This window comes from Ailuropoda melanoleuca, chromosome 6, assembly GCF_002007445.2.
Source record: "Ailuropoda melanoleuca isolate Jingjing chromosome 6, ASM200744v2, whole genome shotgun sequence".
NCBI classification, from domain to species: Eukaryota; Metazoa; Chordata; class Mammalia; order Carnivora; family Ursidae; genus Ailuropoda; species Ailuropoda melanoleuca.
Genome location: NC_048223.1, coordinates 26770217 through 26796317, shown reverse-complemented (window position 1 = coordinate 26796317; position 26101 = coordinate 26770217). Strand labels below are relative to the sequence as shown.

The 26101-nt window shown below is 40.3% G+C and overlaps 1 protein-coding gene across 3 annotated transcripts in view; it reads right to left on the bottom strand.

The window, feature by feature from the left end:
- Window positions 1-26101, bottom strand: part of RARB (retinoic acid receptor beta) — a 729907-nt gene that overhangs the window by 153411 nt on the left and 550395 nt on the right. Inside the window, exon 1 of one of the 3 annotated variants that reach the window (XM_002926444.4) lies at window positions 8549-9163. The exons of 1 other annotated variant lie outside the window; for it this stretch is intronic. In XM_002926444.4, coding sequence (XP_002926490.1) covers window positions 8549-8705 — 157 coding nt within the window. In that variant the 5' untranslated portion in view covers window positions 8706-9163. Of the gene's footprint in view, window positions 1-8548; window positions 9164-26101 lie in introns of those variants that run through there. One more of the 3 variants, XM_019807169.2, reaches the window with a different exon arrangement.

Below are 26101 nucleotides of genomic sequence, written 5' to 3'. Positions count from 1 at the left end.
CTAATGCACCAGCTGTGGTTCCAGTGGTTTTTAGTCCTTTCCATTATCAAAGTCATGTGCAAAGTCCCTAGGAGATACTTGTGCTTGTGTTATAATGGGTGTGTCACAATGACTCGTGTACACAATTTCTCTCATACTTTATGAGTCCAGAGAGACGGGGGACAGGGTACGAATCATCTTGGTGTTGCCCATGGAACAGAACATACCAGAGTGCCTGGAAGATGGCAGACACCCAAGAGGTTGTTTGTTGAGTAAAAATGCAAGATCTAATGCATCAGTGAGCGATAAAATGGACCGAACAACGGACACATCTTTGGGTAAAGTTGTACTGTGACAATGCTCACCTGTAAAAAATCAACCATTTGTACTAAATCTGGGGGTCTGGTAAATGGATGCCACTGACTCAGGGCCAGTGCTACCCAAACTGGGACAAACCGGAAGGACTGGGACCTAGGTTCTGAGCCACAGACAGAACCATCTCATTGAGGACACGAGATACCAACTGAAACGGTACATTCACTATTAGCAAAGACACATGAGCCACAGGTGGCATGCTGGAATCAGAGCAGAAGGTGGTCTGTCTCCTCAGTGGCTTCTGTATGTTTTCGGGGTGAGAACAGAATGCACATTTTCAGGATCTCTGATCTTTCTACAAACCCCGCAATGCAGACATTATTATTCCCATTTCACGGCTGTAGAAATCGATCCTGTGTCAAGTCAGGCTACTCCCATTCCCTGAGATCAGCAGGCAGTGGGAATATAGGTGGAGGGATGTACAGGAGGGTAGTCGATGCGTGTGGGCATGCAGAGGAAAAGCGTTAAAACTCCCAGAGAATGACAGCTTTTCACAGCCTCTTGGCAAGAAAATCATTTTACCTTCTTCTCCAGAGAGCTCTCGAGGGACAGGTGATAGGATAACCTTTGTAAGAAGAGTACATGCAACTTCTGTCCTCTAGTAGAAGAAGCCCAACACGGGTTTCTGGAAACTCTGGCCCAAGTAGCAGAGAGACGCCCCGTTCATCAGCGTCCTCCAACTTTCTCTGCAAATCCAAACCTGTTCATCCTATCTCTAATTCCTATTGTTCCCTCTGATAAGCAGGGCCCCGGTGAACAATTAAAGCTTTCAATAAATAATCTCTAAGCACATTCATTTGATTGACTGTTATTTGATACAGCAGTTAGTTTCAATGGGGCAGTTAATATTGATCACATAAAGTACTCCAGACAAACATGAAACAGTTCCAGAACTCCATGGATTATTACCCTTTATCTGCCAGTCATCTGGGTTACTTGTAATGGTCACGGAATTTAAAATCAATAATAACAATTAGTGTTCTGTACACCAAAACGGATGAATCATGTGAAATGGGTTTTCATATAAAATCAAAGGTAAGACAGCCTGCAACATGGAAAAAGGCTCTCTGAATTTCCAGTACACATTTGGCTAGGGACTTTCAGGCAAGTCTTCCAAACAGGCAGCGAGAGAGAAAGAAAGGTATTTAAGAGATGATGTGGCCATAAAAACACATGTGAAACCCCTGACAGTCTTAATCCAAAAAGATAAAGCATAAAAGATAAAAAGTGATCAAAATGAAGGCTAACAAACGTAGTAAAATTAATGGGACTGGCAATTTACTTACTCTGAGATGCGCTTCTAGCTACCTTTTTTGGCTTCTGATTCATAGGCATTAATTGTGATTTTTTTTTTTTTGTAATAAAATGGCAACAACGGTATTTTAGCTCCATGGCACCACTACTGTAATGTCTGTATAATTAAAATGCAAAGGAACACAGAAATGTTTCATCATTAAACTGTAACCAGCACACTATGTGAAATCATCCATTCCAAAGACTTGTTTTTCATCAATTATTTGTTATTTATCTGATGTAAATATAAGAAGGGCTAATTAAAATGTATGCCTTTTTATACAGCTTCTTGTCATTAAAGCCAATGAAAGCATTCTGAGGACCATAATGAAATAATTATGTTTGCCTTTAAGAATTCTCTTCAATAACACATGGCAGTACTGAGCTAAATTAAAACATCAGGAACTAAATTTTGCTTGCCTCCATTTCCATTTTAGTTAATTATACCCCCAAGCTTTCCAATAGACCAGACCCTAAAAAATCTTTTGAAGCTGAAACAGCCTCAGATCATCAGCCTTTTTATAATTATGGACTTTGATAACAAGACATAGGTACTGTAGCCCCCAAAAGCTTTAATATTTTTGAAAAGAGGCATTTATTAGATGAGGTCCTCATTTGCTCTGGAAATTAGAGAAAAATTGAGATAAATGTGATCCAAATCTTCTTCTCCCAGTTCACGGATGTACTCGTCTTATCCAGCGTCTTGTCTACGTTACTGCTACCAGAGTATTTTGGAATCAGCTAGTTGGTTTTTCCCAAGGTGGTAAAACGCACTCTGTGGCGAACAGTAATTGATCAATAATAGCAAAAACAAACATTTTACTCTGAGTCAAATCAGGAGAGTCACCCCCTTATTCAGTACTTAAACTTGCAAACAACAACAACAGCAGAGCAATCTTTAAGAGTCGACTCGGGAGAACCTATGAACGGGAAAAAATAACATAGGCTCTTTGACTCGAATTTTTCCTCCAGACCCCAAATTGCAGATACTGGCGAAGGCAAAAATAATCTGTGTTTGAGAGAAAAAGAAGACGGGAAAGAGAAGAGCAAAAACTGCCAGGCCCTGTCAGGACTGGTGGCAAATGCAAAGGTTTTAGCAGCGCTGTCATATGATGCGGATGGGGGTGGGAACTTGGTACTTAGAAAAGTAAATAGGAGTACCAGGGATTAACTCTGACAATGTGAATTCCCTCCCATTTTGTTATAGGGAGAGCTGGCGGGGCTCATGGGTGATAGGATCTGGTGACTGCTGGATAGACCGGCTCAAGACACATCAGAGGAAAACTGTGGACAGCTGAGAAACAAATAGCTATTCTAGGACAACGTAAAATTGCAATTATATTCTCAGAATCCGCTTTTAGTACGATTACTCCCTTCCACCCAAGTGACTCTTTGTTCTGTTTAGAGAAATCTCCATTTGAGAATGAGGGACATGGTCACCCACTATCACTCCTGTTGAAATTCACTTTCTACACGCCCCCCACCCCCAGCTAGTTCAGTTCATCAGCAGTGGGGGGAGGCCTGGAGACTCCTGGAATCCATGTGCCCTGACAAGAGGAAATGCTTGGCCAGGCTGGGTCGCCTGGCTGACGTCAGTTCCTGTTATCCTCGCCTTATCATGCAGGGGACCAAGAGTCTTATCTTACTGAATGCCCCCCCTTTCAGCTCCCCACCCTGCAAGTCCAGAGAAAAAGCAAGTCAGCACTTCCACTGCCTGTCTGAATTCTCATCTAAGAAGCTCTGAAAGCTCAAGATAAATAATAGAGTACCTGCAGACTCACCCTTACAACTTCCTAGGGGGACAGAACTTTTGCGACTTTTTTATTCATTTAAAGGGGTTTAGGGGTGTGGGATGAGGCGGGAATCGTATTTCTTAACGATGAAGTAAGGAAGCCAGAAAAGAAAAGAGGAAAATTCAGGGCAACATATTGACTGATGAGGTTGTGTTATTAGATCTTACAGATGGGGAAGGTTATCTCATCTCCTATTAAACAAGAGGTACTTAGGCCAAGCCACTTACAGACAAGATACTGATAAATCTGGAACCTGAGTTAACTCTGCTCTCCATTCTCCATCACCACCCATTTTTGAGAAGAAGCTGGCCAAGAACTGATACAGATTTGTTCATAGTGATTCCATTAATAAGTCTACCCCTCCCCCACTCCCAATACACCATGTGCTGGAATCAAAACCACAGTCCTAATACTTAAATCCACTTTGCAAGGGATGCTTTCTATTTACAGATCTAGTTTGCCACAAAAGGAATTCATGTTCAGAAGAATGACCCAGAAGCACAAGGCAGTCTTCAGTCATAACGGAAAAATTAAGCTGTGAGCGCGCTAGCTATATTGACCATAGAATCCAAACAAAGGCTTTCTGTGCCACTCCTGGGTTCAAGGGGCAGCCTCAGAAATGTCGTAATATTGAAATATCTGGCATATTTCCATGATTTATGTGGGAATTGTGGCAGTATATCTGAAAGTGGGTTATTCTAGAAAATCAGAGATGTACGATTGCCCTAACTACCCTATAATTTGAAAGGCAAGATTCTACATTAATATCTTTTGGAAAGGTTTTTAGCCAAGATTTTTCTGATTAACCTTCTTCAAAAGCTCCCATTTCCGAAAGAATGTATTTAATTGATAGTTAACTGAATCTATAGAACATTTAAAGTATAAAAATGTCATTTAAAGATAAATTTATTGGCACTTACATGTAACTCAAACTCCATAGAAGATTCTTTTTAAGATGTTCTAAAATGAATACAGAGTTTATTGTTTAATAAGACCTGTGTGACTTGAAGACAGTTGTATATTTTGTATCTTGTTTCACATCTCTACTCTCCTCCTAGAGAGTAACTTTCTCATTTAAAAATGCCTAGGCTTTTGTTAAAAAAAAAAAAAAAAGAAAAAGAAAAGAAAAAAAAGAAGAAAATCTGATTTTTAAGATGATAAATTCTTTGAGAGCAGAATTTACAATCTCTGTCATTTCTCATGAATTCCTTTCCGAGATAGTTTATTGATGCTTATAGAATGTACAAAGGGGAAAACGGTAAGATTTTCTTTCCTTTCATTCATTTTCATTTCAAGATTTTCATTACATTTTAGGGGCTTAACATGTTGAAGGTAACTTTCAAGCATCCGATAGCCAGAACTTTCTTTTATTTTAATGTTTTAAAGAAAAGTTCATGACAATATTGGCTGGTTATATATGGTCAGAGCTAGGCTTCCAGAAATGAGAAGAAAACTTCTGATTCAGGTCAGTTACCCTATCGGAAATGGCCATTCTGGTCATTTATCTAATAAGGTAAAAATAAATAAATAAGTAAATAAACAAACAAACATTTTTTTTAAAAAGGTCTGTTTCAAAGCAACGGCTTTGCATTTGGGCTGGCTAATCAAATTTTAACTGGAGCTTCCAGATCAATTCCATAGCCTAAGTTTAATCGAACAGAGCTCTACGTCTCCTGTTTTATTTTTTGGAATCTACACTCTATGGTGATAAAATTTAAATTCATGTGTTTTTTTCTTCTTCTAGGTTGCACATCAACACTTCCTTACCCAAAGTACCATGTTATCAACATACTGACAAAATTTTAGTATTTTTTTTTCTACAGGGAAGGAAAACTTTGTGAATCTTTCGCTTGTTTTCAAACGACCCTATCCTGCACTCAGAGATGTAAGCTAAAGTCCCTTTTCTTTCTTCTTTCTGATGGTATTAGTTACCACTGTCATGTGGCCAAGAAGCAGAAAATTATGTCCTACTTTAGAAAAACAATTGAGCCTTTTCATCGAAATATTTATTCAAAACCCCATTCAATTCATACGGTGGCTGTCAGTCTTTATTTAGTCTCTCTTTCAGAGAGTATCTTTGATTTTGCCACTTTGACCCCAATTTATATCTCACTAGGAGAGGATTTGGATACTGTGTAATACTTAAAATTCAGGTCCCAGGGCTTTGAGAAGGGGACTTTTCTTCCTTCCTAATCACATATCACTGTTTGTTTTTAAAACAGATTATTTCTCTTCATTAATGGGCAAAATACTATTTCAAAAAGAAATTTTTTTTCCTTTTTTCTTCTGATGGGCTGAGCATGGAGACGACAAGGAAGAGGGCCAAGAAGTTGTCACACTCATGATTTCACCGAAAGCAACTATATTTAGACCACAAATATTAGGATTTATTCTATGCCCACTGAGCAATTAATGCTGAAAACATCTGGAGCAGCCCTAAAACCAAGATAATCCAGGAGGCATATGAATAGAAACTTTGTGACTATGATACCTTCCAGGGGCAGACTTAAATCGTATTATTTATACCACATTCCCTTATAGCCCGCTAATCCTGACTTCGAATTTTTATAACAAGCAATTCACAGGCCCTACTCCAACCGGTAGCTGGTTGGCATGTCATTTTTCTGTCATTAAAATTAAAAAAAGAAAATAAAAAGAACACTCTAACATCTTTCAAAGACGGCTTCTGATATATTTTATATTCAAAGGGTTTACTCTGATTACTACACACACACACACATACACACATACCCCGCGTAAAAAAAGAGAGTCTCAAAGCAGAAAATACTTTTGGTTGGAATTTAGGACTATTTTTTTACCCCCTTGCCCACTGTTTCCTCTGTGTTAAGAACGCAAACAGATCTGCTTCTCGTCAAAACAGTCATTAAGTAAAATGGAAAAGGTTGTGGTTTTTATGTTCTTACTTATCCAAATGAATCCCTAATATGCTTTTATTTCAAAAGTCCTAACTGCCCATGCCACCCTGCACCAAACACCATGTGGCAGACATTTGTTAAGAGTTTTTATTTACGCTTAAAAACTTAATCTCTTGAACAACTAAACTGACTGTCATAAAGGGGTTTATGGAGGATAAAGCAACTTTGCAGGGGCATATGCAATTTTTACAATTTATCCTTTAACCTAGAGCTGGGGGTGTGGGATTTAGAACCCTTGGGAAATTGACCACAATAAGGACTAATTGCGCTGCTTACAAAAATAAGACACTGGAATTTCTGAAATCCCTTTGTCAAATGCCTTTATTTACTTTTTCTAATGCAAGTTTCTTTGATTAGCTGAACTTTGCTGTTATCAACACTTCTTGCTTATCGGTTGGCCCTAGGCGAATGACACATTCACCACTCGCTCTCCCTAGATAAGGCAAATCCCTTGTTTAACTTGTTCAAGAACAAACAAAGCTTTTCCCCCTACTCCTACAATTTAATAGGCATGTTTGGAGGGTTAATTACAAAAGGGAGAATGTCTACTTGTAAAGGCTCTATTAGGTCTAATAGCTTTCCGCCAAGGGTCCTGGGCATTTTTTTCCCCTTCATTAAAAATATGTTTCATAGAACTTCCTTTTATAAGAAAAAGTTCTGCAGAGCTCCAGTTCCCTGAGATTCCAAGTGAAACTGTTCACACTCTTAACTGCGACAGGACAGGTCTAAAAGATCTGTTAGTGAGTTGTAAAATTATTTTGTAACACTCGGTTTCTTTGAATTCTCCAGAAAGAAAACAGGCATTGGGAAAGAAAAGGCATTTGGGGAGCAGCTGAAGATGAAGACGCCTTCTGAAAACTAAATTCTTTTTGCCCTGGTTATGGCTCTACAAAATACTAAGTCAGACAGCCAGACTTGTTGGCATCAAATGGTTATTGATTTTTCAGCTACAAACCTGTTGATTTCCTGGCCCAAGAAGCAAGTCTTTATTGCTAAGACAAAGTTTCTGAGAGAGCAATTTAAATCTGGTCCCTGTCCCCTCTCTTTCCCTTTTCTTCTCCCTCTTTACATAAGCCACCATGTTATTAGGAAAACTCAATTTCTTCCAGTTAAACTTTGACCTCTTTGAAAACAAAGATTTAAAATGTCATTTTCAGGCTAATGCTCCAATGAATTGTCAAATAAAGTACTAAAAACATTTTGATAGATAGCTGAGCCATTTATCTAAATCACTGTCAGGGCAGCCATGTATCCTGCAGGCTCCCACCACAGCCACCCGAAGGTGGGATTTTCTGGGACTTCTGGTCATTTCTCAAGCCTGCAGCCACACTACTGTTGACCAGATGCGTGCCTCGGCATTGTGTCAGCATCAGATAACCAAATAGTCAATATTTTTTTAAAAAACTGGGCTACTCCACTTATACTTCCTTTCCTTTAACTGATGTCCAGGTTCTGGGATGAATTGCAAGATATGGAAATAATGGATGGCTCAGCCCAAGGGGTGTTCATTGCCAGTAGTTTTCTAGCAAAACAGCAACTTCTTAGAGCAACAAAGTGACTCGGAAAGGTGGCAGCAGGGTCAATGCTAAGAAATATTGCCTTTCCTTAGCAAGGAAAACATTGGAAGCAGCAGCTTTAACTGGTGGTTTATGAACTTCGGGAGCAGCAGCCACCCTAATTAGGCTAAATTCCTTGCAAGGACGATGTCATATTTTAATTACTTTGGACTGCTGAAACACACAAGGGGGGAATATATACAACTAGCAGCTTATCCAAAGAACGGCAAAGTTAAATTCCCCTCTGCATACATCTTAGTAAAAACTGCACAATGTGTCAAACTGCCTTACTTGAAGAATGTTTCAAAGTCCTGTGGTCACACTCTACTTTTCTTCCCCCCCTCCATGCATATTTTTAAAACTGTTTCCAATAGACTGTAAGGTTGGTAAGGAGAGGAGCGGGGGTCGGGAGGGGTTGTTTGGGAAGAAAACATCTAACAGGAAATTTTCAGCAGAGGGAATCAATATGCACGCCAGCATATCACACCCTTTCAGCATTAAATCATTAAATCCTTTGTCTTGCTACCAATGCAGTTTGTTTCCAATGTCTTTATTGCATGCAAGAGAGACAATTCATTTTTTTTTCTTGGTAGAAGAAGGGAAAAAATAAACCTACATTGAGCAGTGTGCCGATGCTGCCATTCGGTTTGGGTCAATCCACTGAAGCATGCTTTGAGAGCTTTCTCCTGGAGCATGCAGGAAGACGGACTCGCAGTGTAGAAATCCAGGATTTGCCCAGGACTCACTGACAGAACATCCATACAGTCAAACATGATCTCCCCTGCACCGAATGTCTGCGAAAGTGCTTATCCTCTAGGTGTGGAGGCAAATGGCATAGAAAAGTCCACCCAACTCCATCAAACTCTGCCCCTTTTTTGGCACGTAGGCTGTTGGTCTTTTTCCCAGCCCCGAATCATGAATTATGACAGACAAGCCAGCTAAAAGCCTGTAATTGATCCAAATGATCATTTACCATTTTCCAGGCTTGCTCGGCCAATCCAGCCGGGGCGGGGGTTCCCAGAAAGATCCCAAGTTCTCCTTCCAAGCAAATGCCTGCAAAAAGCCTTCCGAATGCGGTCCGGATCCTACCCCGACGGTGCCCAGACAAACCCTGCCCGGCTCGCTCGCGTCCTCGGCATCCCAGTCCTCAAACAGCTCGCATGGGGGAATTCTGGTCCCCCCTTTGGCAAAGAATAGACCCTCCTGCCTCTGAACAGCTCACTTCCTACTACTTCTGTCACACAGAATGAAAGATTGAATTGCCTAATATATGCGAGTGAACTTTCGGTGAACCCTTCCCGGGCTGCTAACCTTCAAATGACCCAACGAGTCTGACATCACCAACTCCCAGGATTCTCACAGAGCTTAAAAACTCCCAGCAGCCCTGCAAAAGCAGACAGCCAGAGAGGCAAGCAGCGGGCGAGCGCGCAAGCCGCCTCTTTCTTTCCCATTTCTCACCTGAAAAACAATGCAAGAAGTGCTTTTAAAACGGGCAGGGGAGGAGCCAGGACACCGCTCCCGGCTCACGTTGAGCGCCAACTTCGCTCCCTTTCCGCCCTTTTTTATTCGCCGCAGGCTTAGCTTGGAAGCGCGTGTCCCCCCTCGCCCGCTAGCCTCCTGCCCACCCCCGTGCCCCCAGCCCACCCTGTAAATTCCTCTGTGCGCCTGGCTGTCTCTTAAATTCCTCGTAACTTATGTATTTTTCCACTCCCGAAAAAGCACACGCAAGCCCCAAACTATAGAGCAGAGGAGAGCTACTCCTCGGGGAAGCCTTGGGTTGAGAAACTTTCCATTTGATAGCCCTTTTTTTTTCTTTTTCCTTCCCCTCCTCATCCCTCTTGCAAAGCCCTGGCCGAAGGGATTGCATTTGCTCTGGAGTAAAAAAAAAAATCCAGCTTTCTGGTCTCATTTACTTTCTTAAACATTCTCTCAAGTCTATGCAGCAGTCAAGAATTAGTGACTGCTTCCCCAAACACACACAATCACACGGATATTCAGGATTTGATTTCAGGTCCTGGTCATAGAGAACAGAGTGGTCAAGAGTGGATGTAGGACTCAAACTGAAAGAGATTTCAGTCCCAGTTCTACTTCTTACCAGCTGTGTGATCTGGGATGAGTATTTAACCTCTCTGAGCCGCCGCCTCAGGATTCTCATCTGTAGAATGGGGATATACTACTACCCACTTCAGTGGGTTGCTGGGACTACCCCTCCATCTCCCCAAAGTGCTCATATGGCACTCAGTATGTATCCTGCAACAAGTACTAACTCTCATTTCATCCTCTTAATTTTCACTGGGGGAAACAAGCCCTGGGACGGGGAGGCTGAGACCTGCCTCAAAGCTCAGAAGCATGACTAGCGCCCAACTCCCTGGAATCCCAGTCCATTGTGAAAATTACTCTGCTGTTGCCACAGCCTTGTACCCCGAACAGCATGTTGGTGACCTCTGTCATCTCATGCACACACACACACAAACACGCACACACATGCACACACCCCACCACCACATAATTAAACACATATTTTGAAAACTGTTTAAGTGGGAAGGTTTTATATTTCCAAGGGCCTGTTTACACCGATATTAGCCCCGGCCCAATCTTGGTTATTTATTAGAATAATTTTAAGAGAAAGAGATTCTTTTTTATACTTCCCATATTGGCCCAACCTAGAGGAAGGAGAAACCTTTTAGCCTGTCTTAAAACCCAGAGCAGGACAGATGCAAAATTTACAAATAAACCCAGTTAGAGAGCTTTCAAAGGGAGAGCCAATCCACGTTGGAGCCATTCTGCACAACTTGCTTAAAGGATGCAAAGTACAGCGAAGCAAGGAAACTCTGCGGAAGAAGGAAAAACACCCTACCTCCTCTACTACCTCTCCAGTCTTTACTTGTAATTCTCCCACAAGACAGGGCAGGCAAGCAGGTGGGTACGAGGGACAGCTTCCTTGCCCTTGCGAGGGAAGAGTGCTCCCCCCATCTCCTTTCCGTGGATAGTGCTGGAATGTTCATTGGCATCCAGGCCTTTTAGAAGACTGTCAGGGGGCACCCTGCCCCATGCTGAACGGCTGCTCTGTCTCCAGGAGTTGCTAAGTGGCACTCGTGGTGTAACATGAAAAGTATGCATCACACACACGTACCAAGTCAAAGATCCTTTTATGAAGGTACATTAAAACAATTTTCAGCCCAGCAAGCTCAGTTCTTGCTATGGAAAAGTCCAGGGCGAAGGAGGGGTGAGATTTTGCTGATACTATGTTTGTTATCCTCTCTCTCTCTTTTTCAAGGGGCCATCATTTTGTAGCAGAGGTTTATAAAGAAACCCTTTAACTACAAAGACAACACACATCTTAAGCAAGGAGCACAGAGGAATTTACAAAACATTTGACACACTGTCATTAAGGTAGTTGTAAAGATACTCAAAGCACCACTATGTACCAACCTCTGCGTGCACTTACAGCTCCGAATGCTTACTTACGGTCCTTAAGAGTCCCTTGGAAACTGGACTCATCCTATATGTGATAATGGAGGTGACCAAAAAGGTGTCTGAGAAGAACGGAGGAAGCAGCTATGTTTGAAACACAGCAGGAAGCATTAAGAGAGGAGAAACTTGTCCCCCCCCATGGCCAGGTGTGTGTATTCAGGTATGTGTTCCCCAGGGGAGGCCATGGCACTGCCTGCCCAAACATCTTTCCAAAGGTAGGGTGCGCTGGTCACAAGGAGGTGATGATGGGGATGGTGTCTCCCAAATTCTGTTTACTCTCATTTCTTAAGCAAGAGGATCAGCCCCATCTAGGAAGGCAAATGATTGCTCCCTAATATCTACCCTCGATACTATGTCATGGCACAAAAACAGTCATAAAGTATGCGGGGGGGGGGGCGGGTTAGGAGATTGGGTGTTTTCTTTCTTTGCACAAGAAAATTTTAAATTTATAATCACCTTGGGGTTCTCGTAACTGGAGGGGAATAAACTTGGGCTTTTGAATGCAGATCTTTTCTTTCAATCCGTGTGAATAGAATATTATGGGTTTCCATAGTGCAACAGCATTCACTAATCTATTCATCATTTCTCATCATGAGTTAATTATACTGATGACAACTATTAGAGCTATTATTTAATCCAAGTATTAATTTATAAAGCAGCCCCCAAATTTAGCCACGTGTTTCTTATCTTTTCTTCATCAAGAAATCTAATTCTTATACTTCTGGAAAACCAGTCTTCCTCCAAATTCTTCATCTTAAGTAACATTTAGGAAAGATATACAAATAAGCCACACTTCTTTAAATAACATATCCATGTACCATAAAGATGAATGAGTAGGTAGAAGGTAAAAAATGGCCTTGTTAATTTGAGGATAGATGAAGTTTAAATTATTGACGCCTATTTTAAACATTAATCCAACTGTTGGAAGAAACCTTTCCCAAATATTATCTTGGTACGGCATAAAATAACATTCTGATATGTGTTCTCTCCTCTGTTTTGTGTTTGATCAATGATAAAAGAAACTCTAATGAAAGTATTTCCAACCACAAACAAAAAAGCAAAAGTTTGCGACAAAAATCCATTTTGTTTCAGAGTAACTGTCTATTTGTCAGTGTGACACAGCACATTTGAAACCCATAATCATAAAACAAAAATTTATAGCCAAGGTTCAGGGTCTACATCTGTTTCTCTGGTTTTCGTATAGCAATTACCCACTGGACAATCCAGAAAGGAACAGCATGAATCATGCTGCGAAAACATGTTTGAACTGGAGAGTTCCGTGAAGAAAGAGCAGGCGTCTCTGTGTACCAGTCCTGAAGCTGGCCGTGTTCAAAACTGGTCAAATGCATTGTGATGTCTAAATAAAAGGATTCTCACAGGCATGGACATATCCACGGAGGCACAGGCCATGCCAAGTGCAGGCAGACGTGGGGGTGGGGTGGAGGGAGGTAGACACGGATTATTTTAAAAGACACACCTGCCTCTCCCATGTTTTCTCGGTTTGATTTTTATTTATTTGTTTTGTAACCGTACATCTCATACAAACTCCTTTTGCCACAGTTTTGCCAGAAGAAGAGATTGCCAGCCCTGAGTGTTGTGTGTTCGGCCAGTAAGCCCAGGCAGGGATGGGCTGCCAGCATAGGCGAGTGCTGGGGCTGTTCCCAGGGCTTCCATGCCACTAGGCAGAGTGGCTTGCTGTGCTGGTGGCTGGGAGCAGTTGTAACACTCAGCAACACATGGAAACTGCTTCTGGCCCTTCCATCTGAACACCTGCTCATGTACCAGGATGGTTGACGGCCACCGATCTCATACCAGAAGACACCAAAGCACTCTGCAAACAGAATTCGCAGAGTGTCTCTATGCATCTGTGTAGAGACTGGGTCTACTCAGAATCCCAAGGAACATCTGTTCTTCCTCAAAAATGTTTCTCCATCTTGAGAGTTGGCCACTGTGTCCTTCTCTCATTTGGTTCCTTTCTCTTCAGCTTCCTGTTTTTTCCAGTTTCCTTGATGAAGTCTTCCCATCTGGGTACTTACAGACACCATTCCCCAAGACAAGGGGCATACTTCTCCCTTTCTACCCTTGACTTGTTTTCTCTAGCACTTCTCTGCTTTTCTGTGCATGACTCATGACTCATAAAGACATCTCTTCAAATCCAACAGTTTCTGTTGGTCCCAAGTTGGAGCTTAAAGATTTGCCCTCCTGAATGCCTTGGTATTGAATCCCTCAATTTGGGAGAAAACTATCTTTGCTTTTCTTTCCTATTTTCCACTTCTTAAATTTAGATTTTTTTTTTTTAAGTGATACACGTTCTGCAACAACATGGATGGATCTCAAGAGTATAATGCTAAGTGAAATAAGACAGAGAAAGACAAATACCATATGATTTCATTCACACGTGGAATCTAAGAAACAAAACAAATGAACAAAGGAAAAAAAGAAAAAAGAGACAAACCAAAAAAATAGACTCTTAACTGTAGAGAACAAACAGATGGTTACCAGAGGGGGAGGGGGATGAAGGGATGGGGGACATAGGTGATGGGGATTAAGAGCACACTTATCTTGATGAGCACTGAGTAATGTATGGAATTGTTGAATCACTATATTGTACACCTGAAACTAATATAACCCTGTACGTTAGCGACGGTGGAAATAAAATTAAAAAAAAAAAAAGTAATACACCTTCATAAAAACTCATGGTCTGGTCTAGAAGATATAAAGTAAAAAGTTGCTGGGCAACTTTTCAGGGGGTTGTTTCGAGGGGGTTGTTGCTTTTGCACAAATATGATAAAACAATACATATACTTTTGTAACATTTTTCTATTTAGCAATATTTCTTGAAATCCCTTCATAATAAACAATGTATGTAGAACTCTCACTAAAAAACAAAAACAAAGGACACCTGGGTGGCTCTCTGGGTTGAGTGTCAGACTCTTGATTTTGGCTCAGGTCATGATCTCAGGGTCCTGGGATTGAGCTCTGAGTTGGGCTCCATTCTCAGTGGGGAGTCTGTTTGAGGGTCCTCTCCCTTTGCCCCCTCCCACACTTGCATGCACATGAGCACTAGCGCTCTCTCTTTCTCTCTCAAATAAATACATCTTTAAAAAAACAAAACAAAACAAAAAAACAAAGAAGCTGAATAGTATCTCTTTACGTTAATGCACTGTAATTCATTTGGCCAGTGGTCGCCTATTGGACAGCTAGCTTGTTTCCAGGTTTTCGGTGTTTAAGAAGCCCTGTGGGTATGTGTACCAAAACGACTGCTGGATGAAATTCTAGTAGCAGTATTGCCATGTCAAAGATGATGTGTATAACCATACAAATTTGTACTCCAAAATGGTTGTGTTAATATATATTCTCTTTTTGTTCTAAAACAGGTGCCAGTAAACTTTTTCTGTTTAGGGTCATAGGAAATATTTTAGGTTTTGTAGGCTACACAGTTTCTGTTGCAGTTCTGCTGTCGTAGTATAAAGTATATACCTATATATACATATGTGTGTGTGTGTATGTGTGTGTGTGTGTATATAAATAAAATATAAATAAAGCTTTATTTACAAAAACGAGTAGACTGGCATTGATCCATTGGGCTGTAGTTTGTCCACTTTTGTTCTAAACCATTTTTTAACAATTTCACTGAACTTTGTTTTGTTTTCTCTCTCTCTCTTTAAAACCCAGCTCTATTCATTTGGGTTAACACTTTAATCTTCCCTCGCCTTTAAAAGGTTTAACCCAGTTTCAACTTGTATACCACATGAAGAATGATATGGCTCTTTTATTATATTACTTCACCCAGAATCCTCTTCTCTTCTCTCTTGCCTCATTATTTCCCACTTTCCTACTTCACTCTCTTCACACCCTTCAGAAGGGGTGCAGGATCGCATATGTCCTTTAAAGGAGCCCAGATGTCCCTGTACTTTCTTTCCTCCACCACCAAACCCTGCTTTAAAGTCCATTATTTCCATCAACCCCTTCTCCCCCTAATGTATGATGGCAGTAGTGAGGACATGGAAACTATAACAACGACTCCTGAGAGTAAATGCCAATGGCACTACCATGCTACAACTTGCCCATGACGTCCCTGTATTATTCTGCCTGAATTACTTTTTCTGTCTCATCTCAAGACATCTTCCAATGAGCTAAGAGTAGATGTGCCACCTCGTTGGCAGAGGGCTTAAAAGAACAGCGAGACTCTTTTCAATGATGGAAAGAAGCACAAAGGATTCTAAGAGGGCTTCGTAATTATTTCACGTTAATATTATTAATAAAGGAGAATGTCTATAACTGGATGCCTACCTTAATCCCTAATTCAGCACTTCATTTTTTTGAGATCGTATGTATGAAGAGAGGCTATTAGTTGGCTCTTAAACTGTGTTGTTTAAATCAATTAAAATTCAGTACAACTAAAAATTTAGTTCCTCAGTCACACTAGCCACATTTCAAGCGCTCAAAAGCTTAATGTGGCTAGTGGCTACCATGTTCATGGGACGGCACAGATATAGAGCATTTTCAACCTCACAAAGTTCTGTTGGACCACAGTGCTCTGAAAGCTTGGCCTAGTGATCAGAGAGGTGCATGGTGGGTGGTGCCACAGAATCCGGACACCCACTGACTGTGTTAGAACCCACCATTTGCCTCTCATGAGTTGTGTGACCCTGGGCCAATTCCCTAACCTCCACAAGCCTTAATTCCCTCACCTGTAAAATGGAGATATTACTGATAAATACATTAAAAGGTTGTGGGAAAGATTAAATGAAGTAATACAAGGAAAAGCACTGACAACATTGCTTGAGATATAATAAGTTTTTAGAAAGTGGTAGTGGAATGTCTGCAAGAAGAAAATGAAGCCAGGGACACACAGGTCCAATACTACTGCTACCAAGCCCGGAGACTATTCTGTCAGAGAAGTCAGTTTTCAATCAGGATGCACATTTCAGGGTCTGGGGTCCAGGGAGATGCAATTAGGGCAAGTTCCCCAAGAGATTTTGCTGTATATATCCGGTTAAGTAGCACTACATCAAATCATTTTTATATATTTGAATAAAAGAAAATGGTTTCTTTTATTTTACAAATCAGACACTGAGTCAGAATGGCAATGAATTCTATTACAAGCCCCACCCTGTTCTCTTCTGTGGGAGGGAGGCCATGGTGTTCAGCCTCAGGAACACCAAGGCCAATTATGATTAATTAAATGACAGGGATTGTACAAGACAGAAGACTTGCATTATTTATCTCTTTACCTATCTTATCTTTCCATCCATCCATCCCATCCTCTTACTCATTCATCTACTTCACCTATCTGCCCACCCATCCATTTACCCATCTAACAATCCATCTGCCTTTCTAGTTATCCACCCAACTATTTGTCCATCTATCCGTCTACTCATCATCCATCCACCCGTGCTCTGACCCATCATCTGCCCACGACCTAACGATCAAAAGTGATGAAAAAGTATGACTTTTCAAACAGACAACATATAGAGTAGAAAGAGGGACAAAAGTAAAGCTTTTCAGATTATGCATAGGTCTTTCTCTAGACTCCTTGAGAAAGATTTCCTGATGAGATGTGCTGGCAGAAATAAGGTCAAAGGCACAGGCCACTGGAGATTTTCGTTAAACAAGTTTGATAAATCAGGTTGTGGCTGGGGAGCCCGTCAGATCTAACACTCTGATCTCTAAGAGCATCTTAGGATTTGAAATGCTAATGAAGCTGAGTTCTATTAGCAACACAAAAGTTTTTGACTCTGAGGGAAAGTGAAAGGCTCGAAAGGAATTTCCATCAGATTCTACAGGGAAAGGGAATGTAAAAAGTAGCAAATACATCAGAGAGGCCATTGGAGAGGGACTGGAGTTTAAATTCATCCTGGTGTCTGACAAAGAAAAAGGCAAATAAAAAAGCCCAATGTGATTTAATGGGAATTGAGGGTAACAAAGTCAAGTAGAAATCTCTGTGAAATTTCTGTTGGGGAAACAAGGATATGTATATATATGTGCAGCTTACACACACACGCATACACACAGTATGAAGACATTATAAATATTTTTGGTGAAAAAATAATTTTCTCTCTCCCTTCAAACTGAACATCCACCTCAACCAAGGGCTTTGAAGACTTCTGTTTCAGAGGATACCATGGTGGCTTCCCAAATTAATTTTTGACGTTTTGTCATTGCTTGTTTTTTCGTTTTGAGTTAGAGGTGCTTCAAAAGAGATTAGCAAAGATTTTTCAGAAGCAATATTTCCAAAATTTAAGGTAACACTTATAAGCACGGGAGGGCAAGCAAAGGGAAAAAATAGACAGAAATATGAAATATCTCCTCTTTCTGTTCCAGCAAATGTAATGATAAAAGGCAAGATCACTACAGTGATTCCCAAAGCGTTGCAATTCTAGGGCTCCATACCTAGGGCTACCTAACGAAAATTTCTCAAGGTCTGGTGAAGCAATTGGCATTTTAATCAAGGTTCTTAGGTACTTACCCTGCACACTAACGTGTCAGACCTCTGCTATGATGGGACATTCCATTTGGTGAATGCCGAAGAACAGGAAACCCCGCAGAGGATCAGGTGTTAAGACTTCGAGGACTGACAATGGCAGAGCGAAATTCTTGGCTCTGTCCTCTGCAGATGTAATCCCATCATCTTTCTGAGCCATACTTAACTCTTCCCATATATGAAGATAATGTCTACTTCTAATGATATTGTCTAGTTTAAAGGAAGCTAAGGTTAAAGAATGAAGTGAAATAACCTATAAGAAAAATTCTAAAATCTAAATTCTAAATCTCTAAAGTGGAACATTAGGCATTCCTATCACACATCAGGTGAAAACAGACAAAAAATTATTTTCCAGTCTTTTATAAACTCTGCGGAAAACTGCTAACTCCAGCCTCCCATCTAATTTGTAAGCCCCCTTAAAAATCCACAGATTATTAGCTGAGCACATGGCTCTACAGATAGAGGCCACGTTGCCCAGCGTGGTTTCCAGCTAGGTGTGGCTCTCACGTGTCGGCGTTTCCAGCAATACAACATGATCAGAAGTGCTATGCCCTACCATATGCACCCCAATGTTCATAGCAGCATTGTCCACAATAGCTAAATCGTGGAAGGAGCCGAGATGCCCTTCAACAGATGACTGGATTAAGAAGCTGTGGTCCATATATACAATGGAATATTACTCAGCTATCAGAAAGAACGAATTCTCAACATTTGCTGCAACATGGACGGCACTGGAGGAGATAATGCTAAGTGAAATAAGTCAAGCAGAGAAAGACAATTATCATATGATTTCTCTCATCTATGGAACATAAGAACTAGGATGATCGGTAGGGGAAGAAAGGGATAAAGAAAGGGGGGGTAATCAGAAGGGGGAATGAAACATGAGAGACTATGGACTATGAGAAACAAACTGAGGACTTCAGAGGGGAGTGGGGTGGGGGAATGGGATAGACTGGTGATGGGTGGTAAGGAGGGCACGTATTGCATGGTGCACTGGGTGTTATACGCAACTAATGGAGCATCGAACTTTACATCGGAATCCGGGGATGTACTGTATGGTGACTAACATAATATAATAAAAAAATCATTAAAAAAAAAAAAAAAAAGAAGTGCTGTGCCCTAGTTCTGTGTCACTTCCTTAAAAAGTAACTTCCTACCTCCCACTTGCTATTTCCCCCCTTCCATGCCAACTGGAATGCCACGGGACCCTGTGCAGACCGTACTGATGAGGACAGCAGCGCAGGGGAAGGCAAAGCCATACAATGGAAGAAATGGAGACCCTGAGTGCCCATTGCTGCCCTACTAGCTGGGATTACTTATCTCTACACAGTTACATGAGAGAAAAAATGAATTTCTATCATATTTATGCAATCATAGTTTTGGGTATCTTTTAAAATCAAGTTTAGTCTATATTTTAATTAATCAAATCTCCTTTCATGTGTTTAAAACTGAAAATAGGAGAAAGGATCATCTTGATATCCCCTTTTGCAATTAATTGCCCAACCCCTTTGAGACGTACCTTGCATTAAAGACCTGCTTTTCTTCCCAAGTTGGGCGAGGCTCCCCTCTCCTTTCCCACTGAGAGCGCTAGTCAGTGGCAGGGGAACACAGCTGATTTCCACTGCCCTCCGTGCTCCAGATTGCAAAGACAAACGGCAGAATTTTTCATTTGCATTTCTGTGGCACGGACAGAATGCGAGAAAGCTTCAGAGACCCTCTCATTTCTGACTCTGGGCATGACCAGCAGCTTCCCAGGAAATACTGCCATTCGGGCTGTGCTTGGATGGGGAGGTTACCCTGAGAACTCTAATACTGTCCTGTATGTAAAGTAATATGTAGCAAATCTGAAGGAGAAGGGCAGGCCAGTGTCACCAAACTGGACTGGGAGGCCAGGATCTAACTTTCCACTACCAGCTTGTGAGAACTTGTCCAGTCTAATCAGTAAGCTGTTGTAACTCACAGTGGTATGTACGTGGCTCAGGTGCTCCCTATAAGCCCATGACCGACTTGCTAAGGTGTGCTCCTCAGAAAGATCCCGGCAACCAGCCCAGAGGTTAGCGGCCTCCCAGGGCCCAGCCCTGCCTTCCTCCTGTCGTAGAATACAAGTTTGACTGGGGCACAGCACACTTGCATGTATTTGTTTGCATACTGTCTATGGCTGCTTTTGCAAAACAACAGAGTTAAGTGAAACAGTATGTCCCACAAAGCTGAAAATATTTATGATCTGGACCTTTACAGAAAAAATTGGCTGAGTGAAGCTCCAGGCATTCACTACCGATCTAGTTGAAGTGGGCTTTGAAGATGAAGTCTACTGGCAATCTTAGAACTAGATGGTATTGAGGGTTTCCTTACCATCTAAGATTCTTAATTTAAATTCCTAAGAACTGGGTGTTTGGGTGGCTCAGTTGGTTAAGTGTCTGCCTTTGGCTCAGGTCATAACCTCAGAGTCCTGGGATCAAGCCCCCTTCCTCCCTCCCCATCTTCGTCTCCCTGCTCAGGGAGGAGTCTACTTCTCTCTCTCCCTCTGTTGCTCCCCCTGCTTGTGCTCTCTCGCTCTCTTTCCCACTGTCAAATAAATAAATAAAATATTAAAAAAATAAAATAAAACATACCATATAGACCTCTTTCGTGTCTTTGAGTTTATCTTTGCTTTGCCTAGAATATCTCCTTTAGATATAAACACGACTTATTCCATCCCTTTCTTTAGGTCTTTTTGAATATGTTGCCTTAATTGAGACACAAATGATCCTAAAAAACAAGACCCCTAGGTCAGGTCCATGACTTTCTGTCTCTTAAACCTCTATTTTAAAATTTATAGCCTTTATTACCCCCTGGCAAATGCTTACTCTTTATTGTATATCTCCTATAATGGAAAGTAATCTCCTTGAGGGCAACAACTCTATCCAGTTCACAGCAATGACCCTAAAATAAGAACATTACCCAACACATAGTCATCCTCCAACAAATGTTTGTCAAATGAATGAACAAGTGAATGAACAAAGAGCCCTTCTTGGCAGACACTGCTTAGTAGAGCCATGTAAAACTTGGTAAAAATTTAAAACTGGCACCAAATATGATCTATGATTTCAAAGCAATTAGAATGGCCCTGCTATAAGCCAAACAAAATTAGGACTAATTATTAAATGATATCATTTAAAAAATGAAATCTATGGCATAAGCCTGTGCTTTTAATTCACTGATAAAGAAATCCAACCCATACATACAGACCAGAAGAAAAAATTGTCCTTTCAAAAAATAGAGCAAGCACACTTAGATATCCATTGTCAAAAAACAACAAACAAAACAATATGATTTGATCCATGGCTGACACTATACACAAAAATTAACTCCACATGGATCATGGGCCTAAACGTAAAATGTGAAGGTATAAATTTTAGAAGAAAAAATAAAATAGCAGAAAGTCTTGTGACCTTGGGTTGGGCTCATGTTCCTTAGAAACGACACCAAAGTATGACATAGTAAATGAAATTAATAATGTGGATCTTATCACAATTAAGAACTTCTATTTTTTGAGGGGTGCCTGGCTGGCTCAGTTGGTAGAGCATGTGACTCTTGATCCCAGGGTCCTGTGTTCAAGCCCCATGTTGGGCATGGAGCCTACTTAAAAAAAGACAAAACAAAACCCTTCTATTTATGGAAAGATTCTGCTAAAAGAACGAGAAGTTGAATCAAAAACTAGGAGGAAACACTGCAAAAACATATATGAGATGATGAAGTTCTATACAGAATAAAGCAACTCAAATTCAAAAATAACAAAGCAAACCCCTTACCTCGCCCCACGTTGAGTGGGCAATTTGAACAAAAATGTCATCAAATATATGGATGGCAAATAAACACATGAAAAGTCATCAATATTAGTTAATAGGGAAATGCAAATTCAAACCACAATGAGATACCACGATGCATCTACTATAATCTCTAAAATGAAAAAGGCTACCACATCAAACATTGCTGTGGACGTGGAGAAACTGAAACTCTCATCCAGTATTAGAAGTGTAAGATCTTACAACCATTTTTTCCAGCCCGAACCTGGAAACACTCCAATTGCTCCACAACAGGTGAATTGATCAACTGTGGCATATCACAATGGAAAACTCTTGGCAATAAAAAGAAATGAACTGCCGATACATGCGACAACCTAGAGTGAATTTTATAATAATTATGCTGAGGGAAAGAAGACAGACACAAGCTAGTATGTAATGTATGGATCCATTTATATAATGAAATTCTAGAAAATTCAAACTAGTATATGGTATGGAAAGCAGATCAGTGGTTGCCTAAAGACAGGGTTTGGGAAAATAGAGAGGGGCAGGAGGATAGGATTAAAAGAAAACAAAACAAAACACATGGGGAAACTTCAAAGGGTGGAGGTGGATATGTTCATTTTTTTAAAAATTGGAGCATGATTGACATATAACATTATTTCAGGTGCACAACATAATGATACAATTTATGTATATATTGTGAAATGATGACTACAGTCAGTCTAGTTAAGAGTCATCATCACACAGTTACACATTTTTTTTTCTTGTGATGATAAGTTGTAAGATCTCTCTCTTAACAACTTTCAAATATAAAATACAGTATTGTTAACTGTAGTCATGAGGCTATATGCTACATACCCAGGACTTACGTTACTACTGGAAGTTTGTACTTTTGATGACCTTCACCTATCTCTTCCACCCACCACCCCCTTCCTCTAGCAACCACCAATCTGTTCTCTGTATCTATGAGGTTGGTTTTTGTTTTTAGATTTCAGGTATAAATGAGATCATATGGCATTTGTCTCTTTCTGTCTCACTTGTTTCACTTAGCATGATGCCCTCAAGGTCTACCCATGATGTTGCAAATGGCAAGATTTCCCTTTTTATGGCTGAGTAATACTCCACCGTGTTTATATACCACATCTTCTTTATCTATTCATCCACTGATGGACTCTTAATTTCTTCCATGTCTTGGCTAATGAAATAATGCTGCAGTGAACATGGGAGTATAGGTGCCTTTTCAAGTTCGTGTTTTTATCTTTTTCAAGTTAATGGTTTTATTTCCCTTTGGGTAAATACCCACAAGTAGAATTGCTGGATCATATCGTAGTTATATTTTTAATTTTTTGAGGCATCTTCATACTTTTTTCCATGGTGGCTGCACCAATTTATATTCCCACCAACAGTGCACAAGAGTTCCCCTTTTTCCACATCTTCTCCAACACTTATCTGTCTTTTTTATAGTAGGCATTTTAACAGGTGTGAGATAAATACCTGATTATTATTTTGATTTGCATCTCCCTGATGATTGGTGATGGTGAGCACCTTTTCATGTACTTATTGGCCATCTATTTTTTCTATGGAAAAAGCTCTATTCAGACCTTCTTTCCATTTTTAAATTTACTGTATTATTTTTTACTGTATTATTATTTTTTTGCTATTGAGTTGTATGAGTTCTTTATATATTTTGAATATTAACCCCTTATTAGACACATGGTCTGCAAATATTTTCTCCCATTTGGCACAGTGCCTGTTCATTTTGTGGATGGTTTCCTTTGCTGTGTATATTTATCACTTTGATTATGGTAATGGTTTCCTAGGTATATACATATGTCAAAACTTATCAAATTTTACACTTTAAATATGTGAAGTTTAATGTCAATCATGCCTCAATAAAGCTGTCATAGAAAACAGTATTTAACAAAATATTTAACAATCAGCATAGTACAGACATTAATCCATGGAGATAATGTTGGCCATGCCAGTGTATCACAACTGAACACCAATTAGCTGCAGTCACAAAGGCATTCATGGTTTTCTGGGAAACAAAATTTAAGACCACAATGAAATAGCACGATGTACCCATCAGCATGGCTAAAATTAAAACGAACGAAGAAGCAATAATATCAAGAGTATGCAAAAATGTGAAGAAATCTGGATTTTCACACATGGTCAATGGGAATGGAAATTTGTGTAACTATTATGGAAAACCATTTGTCAATATCTATTGAAATCTAACATTCTTTGAATTCTAGGACATAGTGATTCCATCTGTACATGTATACTCAATAGAAACATAGCCGTATGTTTATGTAAAAGCCATGTGTAAAAATGGTCATAGCAACACTAATTATAATAGCCCCAAACAGAAAACTATCCAAGCATATATCAGTGGTAGCATGAATAAATAAAATATGATGTATTCATGCAATAGAATTCTATCTAGCCATGAGAATGAATGAAGTTCACTGTATTCAAGTGTGGATAAATGCCACAACATAATAATATTGAGTGGGAAAAAGCTAAAAACACACAAAAAAGTACAACTCTATGGTTCAATTTTATAAAGATCAAAAATAGGTCTTGTTAATCTATGCTATTAGAAGTTAAGACACCTGTTACCCTTACGTCAGGATTGGTGAATAAAGGAAGGTACAAAGTGGCTTTTGGTATTCTGGTCACATTCTGTTTCTTGATCTGGGTGCTGGTTAAATGTTCAGTTGTAAAAAAAAAAAAAAATCCCATCATACTGTATACTTAATGATTTATGCATGTTTATGCTTATTGCAATAAAAGTGTCTACTTAAAAAATAGAGTGGATGGGACACAGGACTCACAGAATTTTTCAATAAAAATCCTCTTAATTGGTCCTTATACTGAAGAAGTTTGAGAACAACTACTCTAGTTAACAATCTTGAAAAGGTAAGGAGTTTGTACCATAAGCAGGTCATACACTGTGGGTGAGAGGAAAAGGGGAGGCAAGGAGTCACTAAAGAACTAGATTTGAACATTTAACTCTAAAGTACAAAGAGCATTTTGATGAAAACTTATGTCAGCATCTATATAACTAGGTCCCTCAGTTAATAGCAACACCTAATGAAAAAATACCAAAACTGTAATATATCAGCACATAATTTTTATCTTTTAAATAAATATCTAAAAAATTAAATGCAGGAGAAAAAAAGAGAATGAGGCATAAAGGACAAAAGAAAAAGCAAATATCAATTTTCTTCTAGGTAACTGTCTGCTATCAATTCTCCACTAAGATGCACCTTGACCACAATGGATTACTAGAAGCCAAGAGCCATCAGATAATTTACAGTCATTTCTGAGAAGACCCCAGCTCTGTAAGGCCCCACACTGACTGTTTCTCATGCACCCACAATTCCTTGCTAACACACACTTTCTAAGGCAGAACTGGCTCTTCCACTTGCCGCTTACCATTTCCCCAAAGTCAGCTAGCTGCTTCCACCTTCTTCCTCACCCAGCCTCCTAGAGCTCCTGGGCTCCTGCTGGGCCAGAGTCTTTTCTGTATTGTCCCCGTTCTTCAGAGCCCCCCAGTTATCTCTCCCACTTATCTCTGCACCTGTTTGACCTGTTGAGATTAGATGCCCCAGGGGTCACCATCCTTTCTGCCAGTACATTTTCCCTTTTGATAGCAGCCCATCAAGACAAAGGGGTACAGGCAAGGGCCTCGATGGCAATTCTTTGGCCTTGATTTAGAGTACTGGTTCCCAACCCAGGCAGTACTATTCCTTGGTGGATTTGTGAGTCTTTGGGAGATATTTTTGCTTGCCTTAATGATTGGAGGTACTGTTCGCATTTGGTGGATGGTACTAGAATGTCAGCTGTTCTATGCAATGAAGAATTACCTACATCCCACACAACTTTTTTATGTTTTTATAAAGATTTTATTTATTTATTTGAAAGTGAGAGTGAGAAAGAGCACAAGAGTGGGGTGAGGGGCAGAGGGAGAAGCAGACTCCCCACTGAGCAGGGAGCCCGATATGGGACTTGATCCCGGACTCCAGGTTCATGACCTGAGCTAAAGGCAGGTGCTTAACCGATTGAGCCACCCAGGCGCCCCCCCACAACTGGAGAATGCAGGTAATTCATAAAAGTAAACAACCTGAACCTAGAAACAAATTCTTTCCCATACATACACACAAACTTTCTGTGCATGGTTTTAACAGGCACTGGATCTTCCAAGATGCAAAAGCTTTGTGCACTGAGGGATTCTGTTTTGTATTGTGCAGAATTTTACCAAGTGTTCATCATTACAGAAAATGGCTTCGATTCACCAAAGCCACACTTCTATCGGTCTGCATTGTAGCTCCTGTTTTCGTACTGGTTCTATATAAGGGTATGAGCATTTGTTACCTCACCTTGTCTTCCAGCATAGTCATACCCAAACCTTTACTTA